Source organism: Enhydra lutris, unplaced genomic scaffold (genome assembly GCF_002288905.1).
Source record: "Enhydra lutris kenyoni isolate GAN:26980312 unplaced genomic scaffold, ASM228890v2 scaffoldscaffold26, whole genome shotgun sequence".
Classification (NCBI taxonomy): Eukaryota; Metazoa; Chordata; class Mammalia; order Carnivora; family Mustelidae; genus Enhydra; species Enhydra lutris.
This window is the reverse complement of record NW_019154110.1, coordinates 7,374,898-7,391,909: the sequence shown is the minus strand read 5'-3', so window position 1 is coordinate 7,391,909 and position 17,012 is coordinate 7,374,898. Positions and strand designations below refer to the sequence as shown.

At 41.4% G+C, this 17,012-nt stretch overlaps 1 protein-coding gene across 1 annotated transcript in view; it reads left to right on the top strand.

Moving 5' to 3' along the window:
* Positions 1–249: 249 nt before the first annotated feature.
* LOC111151444 (myosin ID) overlaps positions 250–17,012 on the top strand; it is a 243,387-nt gene continuing 226,624 nt past the window's right edge. Inside the window, exons 1-8 of the mRNA XM_022509449.1 lie at positions 250–275; positions 1,109–1,317; positions 3,454–3,547; positions 5,978–6,143; positions 7,581–7,634; positions 9,103–9,198; positions 13,146–13,262; positions 15,127–15,330. Of these exons, the coding sequence (XP_022365157.1) occupies positions 250–275; positions 1,109–1,317; positions 3,454–3,547; positions 5,978–6,143; positions 7,581–7,634; positions 9,103–9,198; positions 13,146–13,262; positions 15,127–15,330 (966 nt within the window). The remainder of the gene's footprint in view (positions 276–1,108; positions 1,318–3,453; positions 3,548–5,977; positions 6,144–7,580; positions 7,635–9,102; positions 9,199–13,145; positions 13,263–15,126; positions 15,331–17,012) is intronic.

The window sequence follows — 17,012 nt, the reverse complement described above, 5'->3', positions numbered from 1 at the left end:
TTCGTGTAGAAACCTCTGTTTGAGTGTTGGCCTGGTTCACGGATGTCTGTATGTGTGAGTTAATGTATAATTAGTGAATAGATATGGGGCTTCTAAGTTTTATATTTAAATTTTTTCTTTGTAAATATAGACATAATTCTGTGCGGTTGCAATCATATCATGTATGCCGGGTTGTGTTTTGTCTTGTTTTGTTTTGTTTTGTTTTACTCCTTTTTCCTTTGTTCCTCTGGCTTCCTTCCATCCACCCAAATGACCTTCCTCCTCATCCCCCTGTTGTATGTGTAAAAGGGTACATAAAACATCACAAGTAGTCTCCCCTATTTTTCCATGCTTGTGTCATCATTTATCAAATACATTCACATATAGTTAGACATCTAAATCATCTATGGGGCACTGTTCTAGCATTTTATGGTAAAAAGGTGTGATCATATTATAAATACTTGAAAAAATACACTACCTTTCAGCCAGCTATCCCACAGAAATAAAAGCACTGATTCGTAAGATTATGTGTCAAGAGTATTTTCTACAGTATTATTCATAATATCCTATTTGAATAATAGCAGGAAGGAAGGGGGATGATTGAATAAAGAATGATAATCTACACTGTGAAATTTTAGGCAATCATTTAAAATCATAAATTTGATGTGGCCGGAACCATCTCTTCTACCGTTCTCTCTGTTACGCATTTTAGTGTTCTTATTCCTTTATTGACATTTTAGTGTGGTTTCAAGAAGAAGAAAAAAAGAAATGTATTTGGGCAGTTTTCTTTATCATTGCAAATCTGGCTAAGTAGATTCCAAGACCTGCTTTAACTTCTATTTCTTTTCTGACTAGAGCTCTTCTGTAGAGCCCCTTCTGATCCTTTTGTATTTGGAAATAGGGAACATCCAGCCTCCCCCAAATTAAATTCTTTCTTCTTTCTTGGCTTTTAACTCCTACTAGTCTTTCCCACCAGCAGCATCTGAAGGGACAAAGCCTTAAGCTTTGTCTCTAAAATTAATTCAAGAATCAATGAAATGTCAGTTCAGAAACTGTTCCTGGGACACCTAGGAAAGACAACATTTCTCTATAACCGACCCACTCCACCGCTTCTTTTGCTTCCTTACAGATTTGAAAAAGGGCGCATCTACACATTCATCGGAGAAGTCGTTGTTTCTGTGAATCCTTACAAGCCGTTGAACATCTACGGGAGAGACACGATCGAGCAGTATAAAGGACGGGAGCTGTACGAGAGACCTCCTCATCTTTTTGCAATTGCGGATGCTGCTTACAAAGCTATGAAGAGACGCTCCAAAGACACTTGTATTGTGATATCAGGTATTCAGAGAGGATCCCTGTGCTTTCAAGGTCAAAATGCATTTCACTAACTAGGTGCTCAAGGATCCAAACTGCTCAATAGATTTTTTTTTTTTTTTTGAAGTTAGAAACCTACGCAATTTTATAGGAGAAAGAAAATTGTAGCAAACACCAAATCATTCCTGACCAATGCCTCATCTTGGTTCATTTCCAAATCCATGTTACATGTGGATGGACTTTCTGGTCATGAAAGATTCTTCCTCCCATCTCAATGACATAAAAGTACTGGATAAAATGTAACAAAGATTTTTTTTAAATATTTTATTTATTTATTTGTCAGATAGAGAGTGAGAATGAGTGAGCACAAGCAGGGGGAGCAGCAGGCAGAGGGAGAAGCAGGCTTCCTGCCGAGCAGGGAGCCCAATGCAGAACTCGATCCCAGGACCCCAGGATCATGACCTGAGTTGAAGGCAGATGCTCAACTGTCTGAGCCACCCAGGCATCCCAACAAAGATTATTTTAAATCATAACAGAATGAAAGGAAGAAAATGAAATCCTGAGGTACAAGTCAAAGGGAGTTAGTGTCGAAGGGCATAACAGGCATGGGGACCAGAACTGGGCCGTCCTGGCTGGAGGCTGGAGCTTCAAAGTCCGAGGAGCAGGAAGGTGGTAGACCTTGTTGGAGCTGAGCTCTTCCCGGAATCTCGGGTCGTGTGAATTGAGGATCGGGAAAATATCTGTGTGCTGGCACAGGACGCCCTCGCCCACGCCGTGGGGATTTATTTTGGTCATAATAATACCTCACATCTGCATTAAGGTCTTTATACTTTCAAAACTGCCTTTATGACTTTATTTCATTTTGGTTATCAAAACAGTTCTGAGTGCTAAGACAGTGTTTCTACTTTTTAGATGAGAATATTAAGGGTCGGAGGAGTTACAGTAGCTTAGTGTTGGAGAATTATATCCTAGGACTACATTATATTCAATTAATGAAAGCAGTATTACCTGAGTATAAAAGGAAGGAGGGAATAAACAATCCTTTAAGCATATAAAGTAAAAGCAAAATGTCCCTCCCCTTTGAATATCTTGTTACCCCCCAAAACTCCAACAGTAACAGCTGTGAATTTAGTATTTATCCTTTTTATACATTTTTCTGTGTATAATACATATAGTCGTACATACATATTAAATTATAAACTCTAATTGTGTTACAGAATTATAGCTGCTATTATTCGACTTGTTTTTCTGTTTAACAGTATGGAATGGGACATCTTTTCGTTAGCACAGCTAGAGACGTGGGGGCTCCCTGATAGCTGTGTGCTGAATCCTTCACCTGCCTGGTCCTCTACCAGCGGCCACGTTATTTGTCGAGTTCAGCAGCGACGCATAGTATAGTCTGCAGAAAAGCTCCTTAAGTCTTTGAAGCTTAGTGTTGTTCTTATTATTTGATCCCATTAGTATTTTTAGTATTTCTGTAGTATAAATTTCTGCAAGTGGAATTTGGGGGTCGGAAGGCATTCCCACTTAAAAATGTGGGTAGCTCATTCTGAACCGATCCCTTCCACCCGTCTTATACCAGTCATCCTGCCTTTTCTGTGACGCCATGCCTGGAACTCGCTGTTGCGTTTTGCTATGTTTTCACTAAAATGATGCTTGACTTTAATTTTTGAAAGGAATATTTCATCCTCATTAAGATTAAAAGAAATTATGCTGTAGAGCTTAAGGGTACATGAATTTAGCCATGGCTCATATTTGAGGCACTGGCTTGTTTGTTTTCTGCTATGCTTCAGAGTCACGGCCAAACACCAACACTCAGGTGTAAGGAGTTCACTTACCCCATTTTGTCCCTTGATATTTTCTATGCAATCCATCTTAACTTGGAATCTATTTGTTATTTTACTTCCATAATGGTTTTGCTTCTTTTCTCAGCATTTTCAAAGCTGTTAAGACCTAGACAGTACCAAGACAGGAAGATTTTAACTCAAAAAAAAGAAAGAAAGAAAGAAAGAAAGAAAGAAAGAAATATAAAGAATTTTAAGTAAATAACCTCAGCATTTGCAGTTATTCTATTAAATGATCATTGCAGTTACGCTACTAGAAACCAGCTTACTGTTGGTCTCAGTGACTGTGTTAAGCCTTGCACAACTATTCCCGCAGGGGAGAGTGGAGCTGGGAAAACCGAAGCAAGTAAATACATCATGCACTACATAGCGGCCATCACCAACCCCAGCCAGAGAGCCGAGGTGGAAAGGTAAGCGTGCTGTGACAATGGGGACACATTCTCATCAGGACTTTGTTTTCTATACAGACTTGCCTGGGCCTTCGGGTTTTTTTTTTTTGTTTTTTTTTTTGTTTTTTTTTTTTAATATTTTTTATTTATGTGATAGAAAGAGATCACAGGTAGGCAGAGAGGCGGGCAGAGAGAGAGGGGGAAGCAGGCTCCCCGCTGAGCAGAGAGCCCGATGCGGGGCTCGATCCCAGGACCCTGAGATCATGACCTGAGCCGAAAGCAGAGGCTTTAACCCACTGAGCCACCCAGGTGCCCCAGGGCCATCGGTTTTTATATTTGTTTCTTCATAGAGAAATACTGCTTTGGTAAGCTTTACGTAAATAGGAAACAAAGTAACACTGCAACAGATGTAAGTCCCTGCCCCATAACTGCCGCCTTCAGTGTTGCAGGTGCTCAGCCGAGGCCGTTCAGAGGATGCTGGTAGATGCCACTGTTCCAGTTGCTTTTTGTACTGTACTGTGTCTTTTTTACACTGTCTTCTGAGGAGCCCAAGGCTCCCTGGAGGGAAAGGGGGCTCTGGGAGGCAGATCTGTGCCATCCCTGCATTGCATTGTCACAGCTGGAAGCCCTGATATTAGAATCGCTAAGAATGATTCCTTTTTCTCTTTAAGTTTCATGCTGCTGTCAGCATAAGATAAGGATGAGGGCTGCTGGGCACTGTCTGTAGGACCCGGCTGCTAGCACAGAACGCCCCGTAGTATTTTCTTATCCATTCGTAAGGAACGAATGGATGGATTTTTTTTTTTAAGATTTTATTTATTTATTTGACAGAGAGAAAGAGAGGTCACAAGTAGGCAGAGAGGCAGGCAGAGAGAGAGGGGGAAGCAGGCTCACTGCTGAGCAGAGAGCCCAATGCGGGACTCGTTTCTGGGACCCTGAGATCATGACCTGAGCCGAAGGCAGAGGCTTTAACCCACTGAGCCACCTAGGCGCCCCATGACTTAAGTTTCTTATATGGTGTGCACTTTTTGGGAGAAAAAAAGTTTTCCAGAGTTGCTAGTGTAAAGCTCAGTGTTTATTTTCCAGAGTCTCCCTCCGCATGCACATCTCAGCCTTCATTTTATGACTAGGAAAGAAAGGATATGGGTATGAAAGAAGGTGGTATAGATGAGAATTACCCTACCGGGGCTTTCCTCATTTCTGCATAACTAGGCTGGTGGTCAAAGAGGCATTTTTCTTGACTATGACACATCCCCACTTCTGATTCTGACTTTACAGTCTCCTGTGACAGGGACACGAATAGGAGTCAGTTATCTGAATTTCCACAGATGCTCAGGAGAACTGACTTGATTTTATTTCTAAACCCAGTTGGTAAAGTAGAGTCAGGCATGTGTACAATGTCAAGTGTTTCGTGGGTATATCTTACTGTAGTTTTAAAGATAGTCATCTTCGTTTACCATAGCGTGCAATCCTCCCTCCCCACATTTTAAAAGTATACTTTCATGTGGGAGGAGAGAAGCTGGGGTGGTGATGGGGTCACTTATAGTCAGAGTGGATCTGTTACATCAGCTTACTTTAGTGGCCAAAGTGATTTCTGCAGGTGGGCCCACTCAAGAAGTTTTGCCAGGGAAATAAAAACAAAGAGTTAAGGGTCAGCATCAAGTTAAAAAGTATCCAGTGGGAGACACTGTGCTGTAGAAAGTTAGCATTCACCGAATAAGGAATGAATGTGTCACCTATTCTTTCTTTTCAGAACACATCTTTTTAAGATTTTTCTTTATGTCAGTAAAACATGTTCACTTAAAAACTAAAAATTAGGAGCGCCTGGGTGGCTCAGTGGGTTAAGCCTCTGCCTTTGGCTCAGGTCATGATCTCAGAGTCCTGGGATCGAGCCCCACATCGGGATCTCTGCTCAGCAGGGAGCCTGCTCCCCTCTCCCTGGCCTGCCTCTCTGTCTGTCAAATAAATAAAATCTTTAAAAAAAAAAACACTAAAAACTAAAAATTATAGCATTTTGTCCAAGGCAGAAGTCCCCTGAAATCCCACTCCACAGAATCCTACCCCGTCAAGCTAGACCCCTGTAATGAAATGCACTGGTCTTTACGGATTTTTAAGCATTTACTAACCTGTGTGCCTGCACACATGCACTCACGTGGACACATTCACAGACACCTAAAGACCCCTCAACACATACTATTTTGCAACCTGCTTTCTTATTCATCAGTGTATTCTGGACCTCTTTCTCTGTCGATGCATCCTATACTAGGAAAAAAAGGTTTTTTATCCAGCCCTACTGGTGGACATTTAGGGCTTGTTTGTTTTAATACTGCAAACAATGCTACGGTCAGCATCTTTGCATAAATGTTTGGGTGCACTTTAACAAAATCTAGTTTTTCTAAAAGGTGCAAGCCTCGAGAACTTTCTATACTGACTTTCATTTCTCTGTTAAAGAGTGAAGAACATGTTGCTTAAGTCCAACTGTGTCTTGGAAGCTTTCGGAAATGCCAAAACCAACCGCAACGACAACTCAAGCAGGTTTGGAAAATACATGGACATCAACTTTGATTTCAAGGGTGACCCTATCGGTGGACATATCAACAACTACTTACTGGAGAAGGTAAAATGTGCTTCATTTCTGAGGGTAATGTTCTCAAGTGCTGACTTTTTTTTAAACCTAATCATGTTTATAGAATTTTTTAAACTTACTTAAAAGTAGCTTTTAATCCTGTTCTGCCTCCCTTCCCGCTCCTCAGTTCACTTTCTGGGACAGGTTACTCTCCTTTTGTGCTCTTAGCTCCTACCGTATCAGGTTGGGAAAAGTTTGGGCTTTGTAGATAAGAATTTAGGTGCATGTGTGGTAGGGGTGGGAGTGGTATGGGAATGTGTGCCAACTTCTGGATAAGATTTAACCAAAACTGGGGCGCCTGGGTGGCTTGGTCAGTTAAGTGTCTGCCTTCGGCTCAGGTCATGATCGCAGGGTTCTGGGATCGAGTCCCACAACAGGCTTCTTACTTGGCAGGGAGCCTGCTTCTCCCTCTGCCTGTTTCTACCCCTGCTTTGTGCTCTCTCTCTCTCTCTCTCTGACAAATAAATTAACAAAATCTTTAAGAAAAGAAAATTAACCAAAACAGATTCTAGGACTAATTAAGCAGTTCTACTTTTTTGACACACCACCATTGCTTGCTGCTGTTAATTGTCCTGAACACATCACGGAAGAGCTAGCCCACCCATCCCACTCTTTTCACAGAATCATGCCCATACAACTCTCTTTTTTTAACTGAGATATAATTGACATTTAACACGATAAACATTTAAGGCATATAGCATATTGATTTGATACTTCTGTATACATTTATTTTAACTAACTTGAATCTCATTTTCTTCTAGTTTCTATTTGTTCATAGCATCCTTTATGGCAGTGTACCAGAGCATAATATATTTTCGTTTATTAAATTGAAGTCAGACCATTAAGGAAATACCTGTATTTATCAGTGTCAGTTACAAAAGGACTGGAAATGCCGAGTAACATCAGTCTTTTTCCAGAATGTTTTATGGCTTCACTTTATGTGCAGAGCCCATTAGAGGCCTCCTCTGAAAGAATGTGCATTGTGAGGCCTCTGAGAGCAGGCTTTGGGGGCCATCTGAGGCAGGGGCTTCAACTGATTTTACTACAGGACACAAGACATTGCTCTTTGAAATGCCAGCAGACCCCGGGAACCGTAAACAGCCCTTCCCGTTCTCCCACTTCCAATCCTCTTCCTCCTAAAAACCCCATCTTTAGGCTCCAGGTTAAAAAAAAAAAAAAAAAAAGCTTCATTTTTATAAAGTTTAGGGAATTCTGTTTTAAGTAGTAAAAAGAATATTAAAAATAGCACAGAAACCCCTGCAGAGGAGGCCTAGTTTTAGGTGGGTAATCCATGGGGTCTTTAGAACATTTGAATGCACTGTTAATACACAATTTCCTGAGAACTTGGCTTGCGCTTTGTTTCCAGGGTGCATTCTCAGATTAACGATTTAATGTGATTTTCTTTTCTTTTTTTTTTTTTTTTTTAAGTCTCGAGTGATTGTGCAACAGCCAGGAGAGAGAAGCTTTCATTCTTTTTATCAGGTTAGTATCTCTTGTTGTGCAAGTAATCCATCATTGACTCAATTGTAACGGGAATGAGTATTTTATGTCAGGACACTCCCCTGTCCTGTGCCTCCTTTGCCTCTATTGGCCCAGGACACATTACACATGAGTACGTGCATACACACACCCTCGCCCACATGCTGCTTCTGAGATTTGGTGACCATGATCCTTATAAAGAAGCATCAGGTGGTTAACCCACCAGAGGAGTTGACTGCCTTGGCTGAGTATCACCTCCATTTTTTTGCAATGTAGAGAACAGTTTAATATCTGTAAAAGCTTTTGAAGTGATAAATTCTGAATATGTTAAATTAATTGTGTTTTATTTTGAATCGAAGCTGTTGTTCCCATTATCTGGGAGCCCAGAGACAGGAATACAACTTGAGTTTATTTTGCTCCCGGAGGCTATAAGGCAATGTGATTACTTAATTATGAATTCAAGGGAGAAATGTCTTCTTTACCCACCAAAGCTGTGATTGCTCAGAAAGAAATTTGATACCTCTTTTGAGAATGCTTTTAAAGTCAGAGGCAGACTTTTTCAAAGTAGCCCTTCTGTTAACAAGTCTATGCTCAGAGAGCAAGGAGGGTACATAATTACAATTTTTAAAGTTCTGAAAAACATAAGCCAGTGCTGAGAAATAAAGTGGGTGATCCAATGTAGCATTGCTGTTTGGGACTTTTTTAAAAGTAAAACGCTAAGTAAGATTGATTTCCATGTGGAAAACGTCTCTGCAGGGGATGGAGCAGTGACCGTGTAAGTTGAACACAGTACAGCTCAGCTGAGTTCCATTTTCTCTAGGTAACTGCTGTAATAGTGCTCATTTGTATATACGAGTTCTGGTATATTTAAATGATCACTTTCAAAAATCTGATAATTACACCTTTGAAGTAAGACAAAGCATACAGTTGAATGTAGAGAATTGAAACTGACTGCCTTCCAAAGGCGTGTTCTGTAGGTAAGGGCTACCCATGTTATATTCATGTTCTCGTTGACAGTTCACCATGTTTCCCTTAAACTAGTTTTCTGCCAAATATGAAATAGTTCTTTTCCTGTCCAGAACTCGTAAGTTCTTCCCAATGTTTTCCCCACTTGGATGAGTGTTAAAATTTGTCTTTGTTCAACCCTTCAGTGGTGGATAACCAGTGGTGCTTCCCCCCCCCACCCACTAGAGAGAGATTGATGAAGGAAGGCTATTTGTTTCCAGTGTGACTCAGCATGTGACCTGGGCTGATACCTCTAACTTCAGCAGCAGCCTTGACTTTTTCTGAATTCTGAAACACAGCTCTATCTTGTCTGGATAATGAGGCAGCTAAGCAAGTGACCACAGCGCATAGGCTCCTGTTTAGCAAATGACCATAGTGAAAGCGAGATTACCATTGTGAGAATACTTGATGTACTTGGCTCTGCGTATATTTTGCCAGTTCATTTTTTAATTAAATACCTTTTCAGCTACTCCAAGGAGGTTCAGAGCAGATGCTACGCTCTCTACATCTCCAGAAATCCCTGTCATCCTACAACTATATCCACGTAGGCGCTCAATTAAAGGTAAGGGCTTCCTCTCTGAGATATGCAATCAGACAAAAAACCAGAGGGGACATTAAGTAATTCTCTGGTCCAGCCTGCTGCCTTTAAGCAAATGAGTGCCTCTTTTCTTCCATTCTGGTGTTTAAATTCTCAGGGACAGAGACTCGCTGCATTACTGTCAACAGCTTCACTTAATAACTGTTTCTGTGTTTCATTGCCATCTGACAGGAAAGAAGTTTCTCTTGTGATCTTGTGGTTGTTTGTTTTTTGTTTGTTTTGTTTTGTTTTTCCAATTTTTAATCCTAATTCTTTTGACACTGTAAAAACATTGGTGTGACTAGGAAATCCACTTCAGAGGAAGATGCCGTATGGTTTGGCCACAGGCGAGTTGGGAAGCAGAAGGAACTTTAAAAGCACCCTGGTTGAAATTCAGTATTAAAGATCTCCATTCGCTGTTTTTTCAAGTATTGATTTTGACCTATCCTGGAGATAGTTTTGTGACCATGGAGCATTTCTATTCAGCCCTCAAATTTTTCCACTTTTTTCCCTTCACTTGCGTGCGGGCCTTTTGCACTCCCATATGCAGATGCTTTTCTGCTCTTTTTTTTCTAATTAGTGTTCTGCTAGTCACCGTACCGCTAATCCTAATAATATAGTAGTCTGTTGATGGTAGACTATACAACGGTAATTATAATATTATCCTGCTTTGCCAGAGAAAGGTATATAAATACATAAAATAAAATATGGAGGGAAATAGACCAAGGTTTTAATTACTGATTCTGAATGGATGAGATTACAGGTATCCGTGCCCTTGTACTTTTCCATGTTTTAAATTTCTTCTGTAATAAAAAATAAAAAGTACATTGCTTTTGTAGTCAGGGGAGAAATAAAAAGAATTTGTAAAAGGAAAGAAAGGAAAGGAGGTGTTTCCTTTTTTATTTCTATTATTCTTCTAAAACGAATTATACCTGCATTACTGTTTAGCTGTATTTTTATTGCCATGCATGGAAATAAATGATATTTAGGCTTTCCCAATTAATTTTCCATTATTTGACATTCAAGTTGCGTGGGTCTTTTTTTGTTTTGTTTTACTTTTACAATCATCTCAGAGCAGGATGTTTGGGAGAAAATTAATTGAAAACAAACAAGACAATAGAGGGCAACACTTGAGCTTTCTGAGACTAGGCCAGCAGCGCTCACGGATGCAGAAGGGATTGTGAAACCAGCACTTAAAAATGCCAGTGACCGGCGCGCCTGGGTGGCTCAGTTGGTTAAGCAACTGCCTTTGGCTCAGGTCATGATCCTGGGGTCCCAGGATGCAGTCCCGAATCGGGCTCCCTGGTCAGCGGGGAGTCTACTTCTCCCTCTGACCTTTCCCCTCTCATGCATTCTCTCTCTCTCTCTCTCTCTCAAATAAGTACATAAAAATAAAAGCTTTAAAAAAAAAATGCCTATGACCAGAAATGTTCCCCTTTAATCAGATTGTCTTATGGACCAAATTACTTTTGGCCCACTCCTGTAGCGCCCCCACAGAAAGCAAGTATTAAATGAACATTTAGCCATTGCCTAAAGCTGAATGTGGCTTGGGTTCTCTTTCATCCAGTTCCCATTCCTTTCTCCCTGCCTCCTTTTTTTTTTCCCCTCTCTAACAAAAATAAAGACATAATGTATGATCATAGTCAAAACCTAAATAAAGATGTACCAGAAGGAAACAAAAATATACTAAAGTTTACCTTCTAGAGATAGTTACTGATGATGGTTTATGTGTGTGTGTGTGTGTTTTTAAGATTTTTTTTTTTAAGTAATCTCCACGCCCACTGTGGGGCTTGAACTCATGAACCGGAGATCAAGAGTCACATGCTGCTCCTACTGAGCCAGTCAGGCACTCCTATGTATATATACATTTATAAATGGAATCATACAATAAACACTGATGAAATAAATTTGCTTTTATTAAATGACAATATAATTATTAATATCTTTGCATTAACAAATATGTTAATAGAATGATTTTAACAACTATAAAGCCTTATACTCTATCACAGTTTTACTTAACTACCCTAAAAATAGAGGAAAAATGTACAATTAATTTCTTATTGTTTTGGGAGACTTTCATTTGGGTTTTCTCTTCCCTTCAACCCAAATGAAAGTCTCCCAAAACAATAAGAACTTAATTATCTCATGTAACAAGAAGCCCTGAGATGGAACAGTTCCAGAGTTGGTTAACTTAATGCCATCACAATGTTGGTAGGGACCCAGATATTGTTTGTTTTTCCAACTTAAAACTCTCCCATCCTCACTGGATTTGGCTTGTGTGCTTGGGCTGATTTTCCTTATGGTCCCAAAATGGCAGCTGTAGTTCCAGAAGTTAGAGGCAGAGGCAATGTTCCTGGCTTATGCCCCTTTGAGGCTAGGGAAACCTCATGCCTTATTGACCTGAATAACATCACATGCCCATGGCTAGTTAGTCCCCTGGTAAGGGGAGTGAGATCACCGTGATTAGTTTCTACCCACAAAGATTTACCCTCTGAGGTTGCAGGGGAGACCAGTCCTGAAGGACAAGGATACTTGGAAAGGGGTGAACAAATCATGGTTCTAGCAGCTGACAGTTTCCCACAGTAGGACATTTAGATTTCTTGTCTAGTTTCTATGCAATTTCAGCACAGTTACAGTTTATAATAATAGTTCTGTCTGATACTTGTCTAGTGCTTTTTATGGGCTAGGAACTAGGGAAGTGATTTACATAATTCTCATCCAGTTCTCCCAACAACCCTGTATTGTTGTGCCCACCTTACCCATGAGGAAACTGAGACTTGAAGAGGTTAAGTATCTTGCCCAAGGTCAAAGAACCAGGTAGGTGGATAAACCTTCCTTGTTGTGTCCTGGATACTAGAGGAACAGGTATTCGTCAGGTACAGAGGACCCCTTCTCGTGCCCTTCTCCTGTGTCCCCACCAGAGGAGAAATTCACCGAGGAAAAGATCAGTCAGGCCCTCTGCAACTGCTGCTCTGGGAAAACTTTTTTGAGATAGGCCCTTACCATTGCTTCACTGTAAATTTCTGTTGATGTGTGTTTGTATTTCCAGCCTGATGGCTGTAGCTCGTCAAGGTTAGCAATTTGGCTGGCACCTGCACATTTGGTGAGGGCCTGCTTCCTGGTGTATAGATGGAGCCTTCTCTGTGTCCTCACAGGGGAGAAGGGATGAGGAATCTCTAGGGCCTCTTACAAGGGCTTTAATCCCATTTATTGAGGGCTCCATCCTCATGACCTAATTCCCCCTCAAAGACCCTACCTCCTAATTCCATCACTTTTGGGGAGGGGTCAGGATTTCAACACAGGGAATTTTGGAGTGATACATTTAATCTATAGCAGCCCTCTTGAACCAGTTAGAAGATCTGATGCACCAAATGTTTGTGAAAGAGTGGTTGTGGTCCCAAAATATCTAATAGCTTGCTGAATGACTGAGGCAGCCCACTTTGCTTTGGGGGGTACTGCTTTTCCTCACCTATGAAGTAAAAAGCCTGACCATCCAAGAGAGGAAGTATTATTCCCAGACTCTACAAGACTAATTGTGGAACAAAAAACCACAGGCAACAATAGTCAGGCGTGTGTCTGCGAGAGGCTCCCATGGTCAGTATTTCCATTTGTGATTCCACGTCCCGTGTTTTCCTCACTCATCACAGAGTGGCGGTCAGCTTCTGTGAGGCGGCTCAGGACTTGCTCCCTCACTGAAGGTTCCGGAAAATATGTCACGCCTGTTTTTTGTGGTGGTGGCTCTCACACACGGTGGACACTTTGTGTGCTGAGTGTTATTTCTACCCTAAAATAATTTTATTTTCTCTGGGTACTCAGTGACTTACTACAAAAGCATAAAGATGTTGGCTAAACTCGAATGCAGTCTCGTAATTGTCAGATTTTTATGCTCATGTGAAATGTCGGTGACTTAAGTTTTCCATTTTCATTCCCAGTCTTCTATCAACGACGCTGCAGAATTCAAAGTAGTAGCTGATGCCATGAAAGTAATTGGCTTCAAACCTGAGGAGACTCAAACGGTGTATAAGATTCTGGCGGCCATTCTTCACTTGGTGAGTAGGGCCACCTTTGAGAATATATTGCCTCCCTGTGGAGACAGGACACTCTTTCAGAAGATTTTGTTTTTTCCCTGCAGATTTAAAAACTAATTTATATAAAGAAAATTTCTCTTACATTTTTGAAGCAGTTACTGTATCTGTGGTTCGCTCTATCATTTTATAATATTATGAAGGATTTTTCAAAGCCACTGTAGGTTTTGAAACTTAAATTCATCATCTTCCTGATATGTCAGATTTTGAACGGTTTCATTCTGAGGATGAAAGAATTCAGTAGTGATATGACTATCAATGGTATAAGCTAAAATCTTTTGAACAGAATAGTGTTTGAGTAGCACTTGAAGCATAAGTTATCAGAACTGGAATCCTGATCATCTCATTTCTCACATTGGGAAATGAGCACTAAAGGGGTGGCAGGACTGGCTTGAAGGTGCACACAATTCATGGTGGCCAACCCGGTAGATGAGATGGACAACCAGGGTCCAGGCGTGCTCCACTACCACTGCAGCAAACTCAGACACATGAAGAGCCCTGTGTCCGATTTCTCTCATTCCTATTTATATAATCATAGACGTTGAAAATACAGTGAACGTGTAACCTTAGAAAAAATGAATGACACCATGAATTCAAACCCGGAATAAAACTTACCTTTCTATAACGTGGCAAGATTTAACTTTTAATGAAAGGGGCAGGATCTCTATGTAAAAATATCATAGGGCAATGTAAATGTTACCGTAAGTAAATGCTCCTAACTAGGAAGACTTGAATATTACAAATTGTCCCATTCTTTCAGCCAGGTTTATAAATAAACAGTATCCTTCAGAATCCAAACAGGAATTTTATTTTTAAAGTTGAAATAATGGCTCTAGAATTTACCTGGACCAATAAACATGTAAAGAAGATCAAATAAAACATCCTAAAGAAGAGTAGTAAGGTAGAGGGAAAAGAGGAGAGGATCCATGGCTAATTCTGCCAGATTTAAAATGATAGTAAAAGTGACAGTCCTTTAAAACTTGTTGCACGAATGTATCATCAGATTATGCAAGAGATTGGTTGATGTGCTGGACAGCTGGTAGAGGGTTAATAAGTATTTATTGCTTGTTGAATAAGTAAAATATAAGTAGACTCAGAAACTTTAATATATGATAAGGGTGATATTTCAAATTTCTTTTTTTTAAGATTTTATTTATTTGAGAGAGAAGCGAGCACAAAATGGGGGAGGGGCAAAGGGAGAGGGAGCAGACTCCCCACTGAACAGGGAGCCCAACATGGGGCTTGATCCCAGGACCCCAGGATCATGACCTGAGCCAAAGGCAGACACTTAACCGACTGAGCCACCCAGACAGTCCTAAAGGTGACATTTCAAATCAGGAGGAAAAGCTCAGCCATTCAGTAAATGGTGTTGGAGCAGCTAACTAACCATCTGAAAAAATAAAGGTAGATTCTTTGCACCACTTAGTAACACAAATTCTAAGTGAGTTAAAAGCTTAAATGTAAGGGGAAAGCTATGTATTTGAAGAAAATATTAAACATTTATAAAATCTTCGGAGTGAGAATTGGTCCAAGTATGACAACAAATTAAGCCCCAAAGCAAAAGATTGTAGATTTGACTACATGAAAATGTAAAACTTTTCTCCATCAAAAAACAAAAGCTGAATATTAAGAGATAGATGGGTGTCTAGAGCAGAGAGGAGAGATGGATGAAGCAGTGGGTTTTTAATATATGTGTAATGTATTTAGGAAAATCAGTGCTACAGACAAGGTCACTTTGAATTTTATCTTTAATTGGCAAATTGATCCCCAACATAACATTTCAGAATCTTGCTGGCAACAGCGTCTTGTTGTTTTCTGTCTGGTATAGGGAAATTTAAAATTCGTGGTGGACGGTGACACGCCTCTCATTGAAAATGGCAAGGTTGTATCTATCATAGCAGAGCTACTCTCCACCAAGAAGGACATGGTAGAGAAGGCCCTTCTCTACCGGACGGTGGCCACAGGTCGTGACATCATTGACAAGCAGCACACGGAGCAGGAAGCCAGCTACGGCAGGGACGCCTTCGCTAAGGTGGGATTCGAACTGACATCGTCCCTGCCTGGGAATGCGGTTTTAGAGAACTCCCGTGAGGATGCGTCCAAGCATTCCATGAAAGTGGGCTCCGGCTTTTAGAAACCAGAGTGGTACTTCTGGGCCATCACAGTCCAAATAAAACGCCCTGGCTGTGAGCACCAGGAGCGTTCTGAGAAGAACGAGTCCAACTGGGCAGCCGACGCTGCCTACACGGGCCCTTTTGCCGCCTTCCCTTTCATGTGGCTCACCAGTGTTTGATGAAGGTCGCCCGAGGGAGTGCTTATCCTCCACGTTCCGTGTCTGTGTGGGGATCGTGCTGTGAAGTCATTGACCTTCTTTCCTTTCCCTGCTACAACAAATAATGCTGCCATATCCCATGCACGTATCCCTACACACCAGCCCTTTTAGTCCCACGGGACAGACTCCCAGGAATGAGCACCCCACATCAAAGGACACACTGATTTTAGACTCTAAGTTGACTGACTATGGGTATATGGAAGTACCTTGTGGTTACGTTCGTTTCATTGCCCATGTATTTGAGCATCTTTCCGCATGTCTGTATGGTATTTAAGTCCGTTCTGGGAATCACCTGGTGTGTCCTTTGTACATCTTCCTCAGGGCCTCTTGCTGTTCTGATGCGTGTTTGTGAGAGCTCATCCCTTTAACCCTTGGTCTGTTATCTGCATGACAAGCGTGTTACGTTCCCAAGATTACATTTTCTTGTTTTCTTCCTCTTTGTTGCTGTTTGGTTAGATGGCACGTATTCCATTTTTACTCTTTTGAGTCCCAGGCTTGGTTTTAGTCTCCGGAGGAATTTGTATTTATCCAAATGCAATGGAGAGTGGAGGATTCTAAGCAGAAGCAACGAGCGATTCTGCATTTTTAGGCCAATCGCTCTGACTTCAGTATGGAGACTCTTCTGCGGGTGGGGATGGAAACAGGGGGACCATTACAGGGATATTTTAGTAGCCAGGAGAGAGATGATGGCAGGTTGCGTAGAAATGGGGGAAAGAGGGTGGTTGGAGACGTAAAACCCACAGCCCCTGTTTGTCTGGGGAACCATAAAATCAAGGATCACTCCTAGCATGCTCTGACTCCAGCCTGTGTCTCCTGCCTCATTTTGCACCATGCTCCAGTCTCCTCCCTTCATTCCAGCATGTTAGTATTCGCTCAGGCCTTGTAGGTGGTCTTTATCCCTTTCTCCCTCCAGCCACAGGGTCTTTGCACAGGCTGTGGCCTCTGCTTGGATCCCTTGTCTCACCCCCTCTTGCTTCGTCAACTCTTAATCATCCTTCTGATCTCAGCCCACTTTCTCAGGGAAGCCTTCCCTGGCCTCTGAATCCCGAAAAGGTTAAATTATCTTCTGATGCCACGCACCTCACCTTTGGGGTGGGGGTGGGGGGAGTATGTGTGTGTGTGTGTGTGTGTGTGTGTGTGTGTGTGTGTGTGTGTGGTTTTTCCTTTCTCCTACTTCCCTGTCCTCCTTGGAGACCAAGACCGTGTTTATGTTTGCTTCAGTACTATATCTCCAGTAACCCGCCCAGAGTAAGTAGTCAGCTAATACTTGTTGAGTGAATAAATTCCTACATTTCTAGAGTCCTTTGTTCATGCTCAGAAGTAAGGTGGGAACAGTTTTCGGAGGTGGGAAGAGCAGGAGTCCTGACAGCACAGTGTAGGAG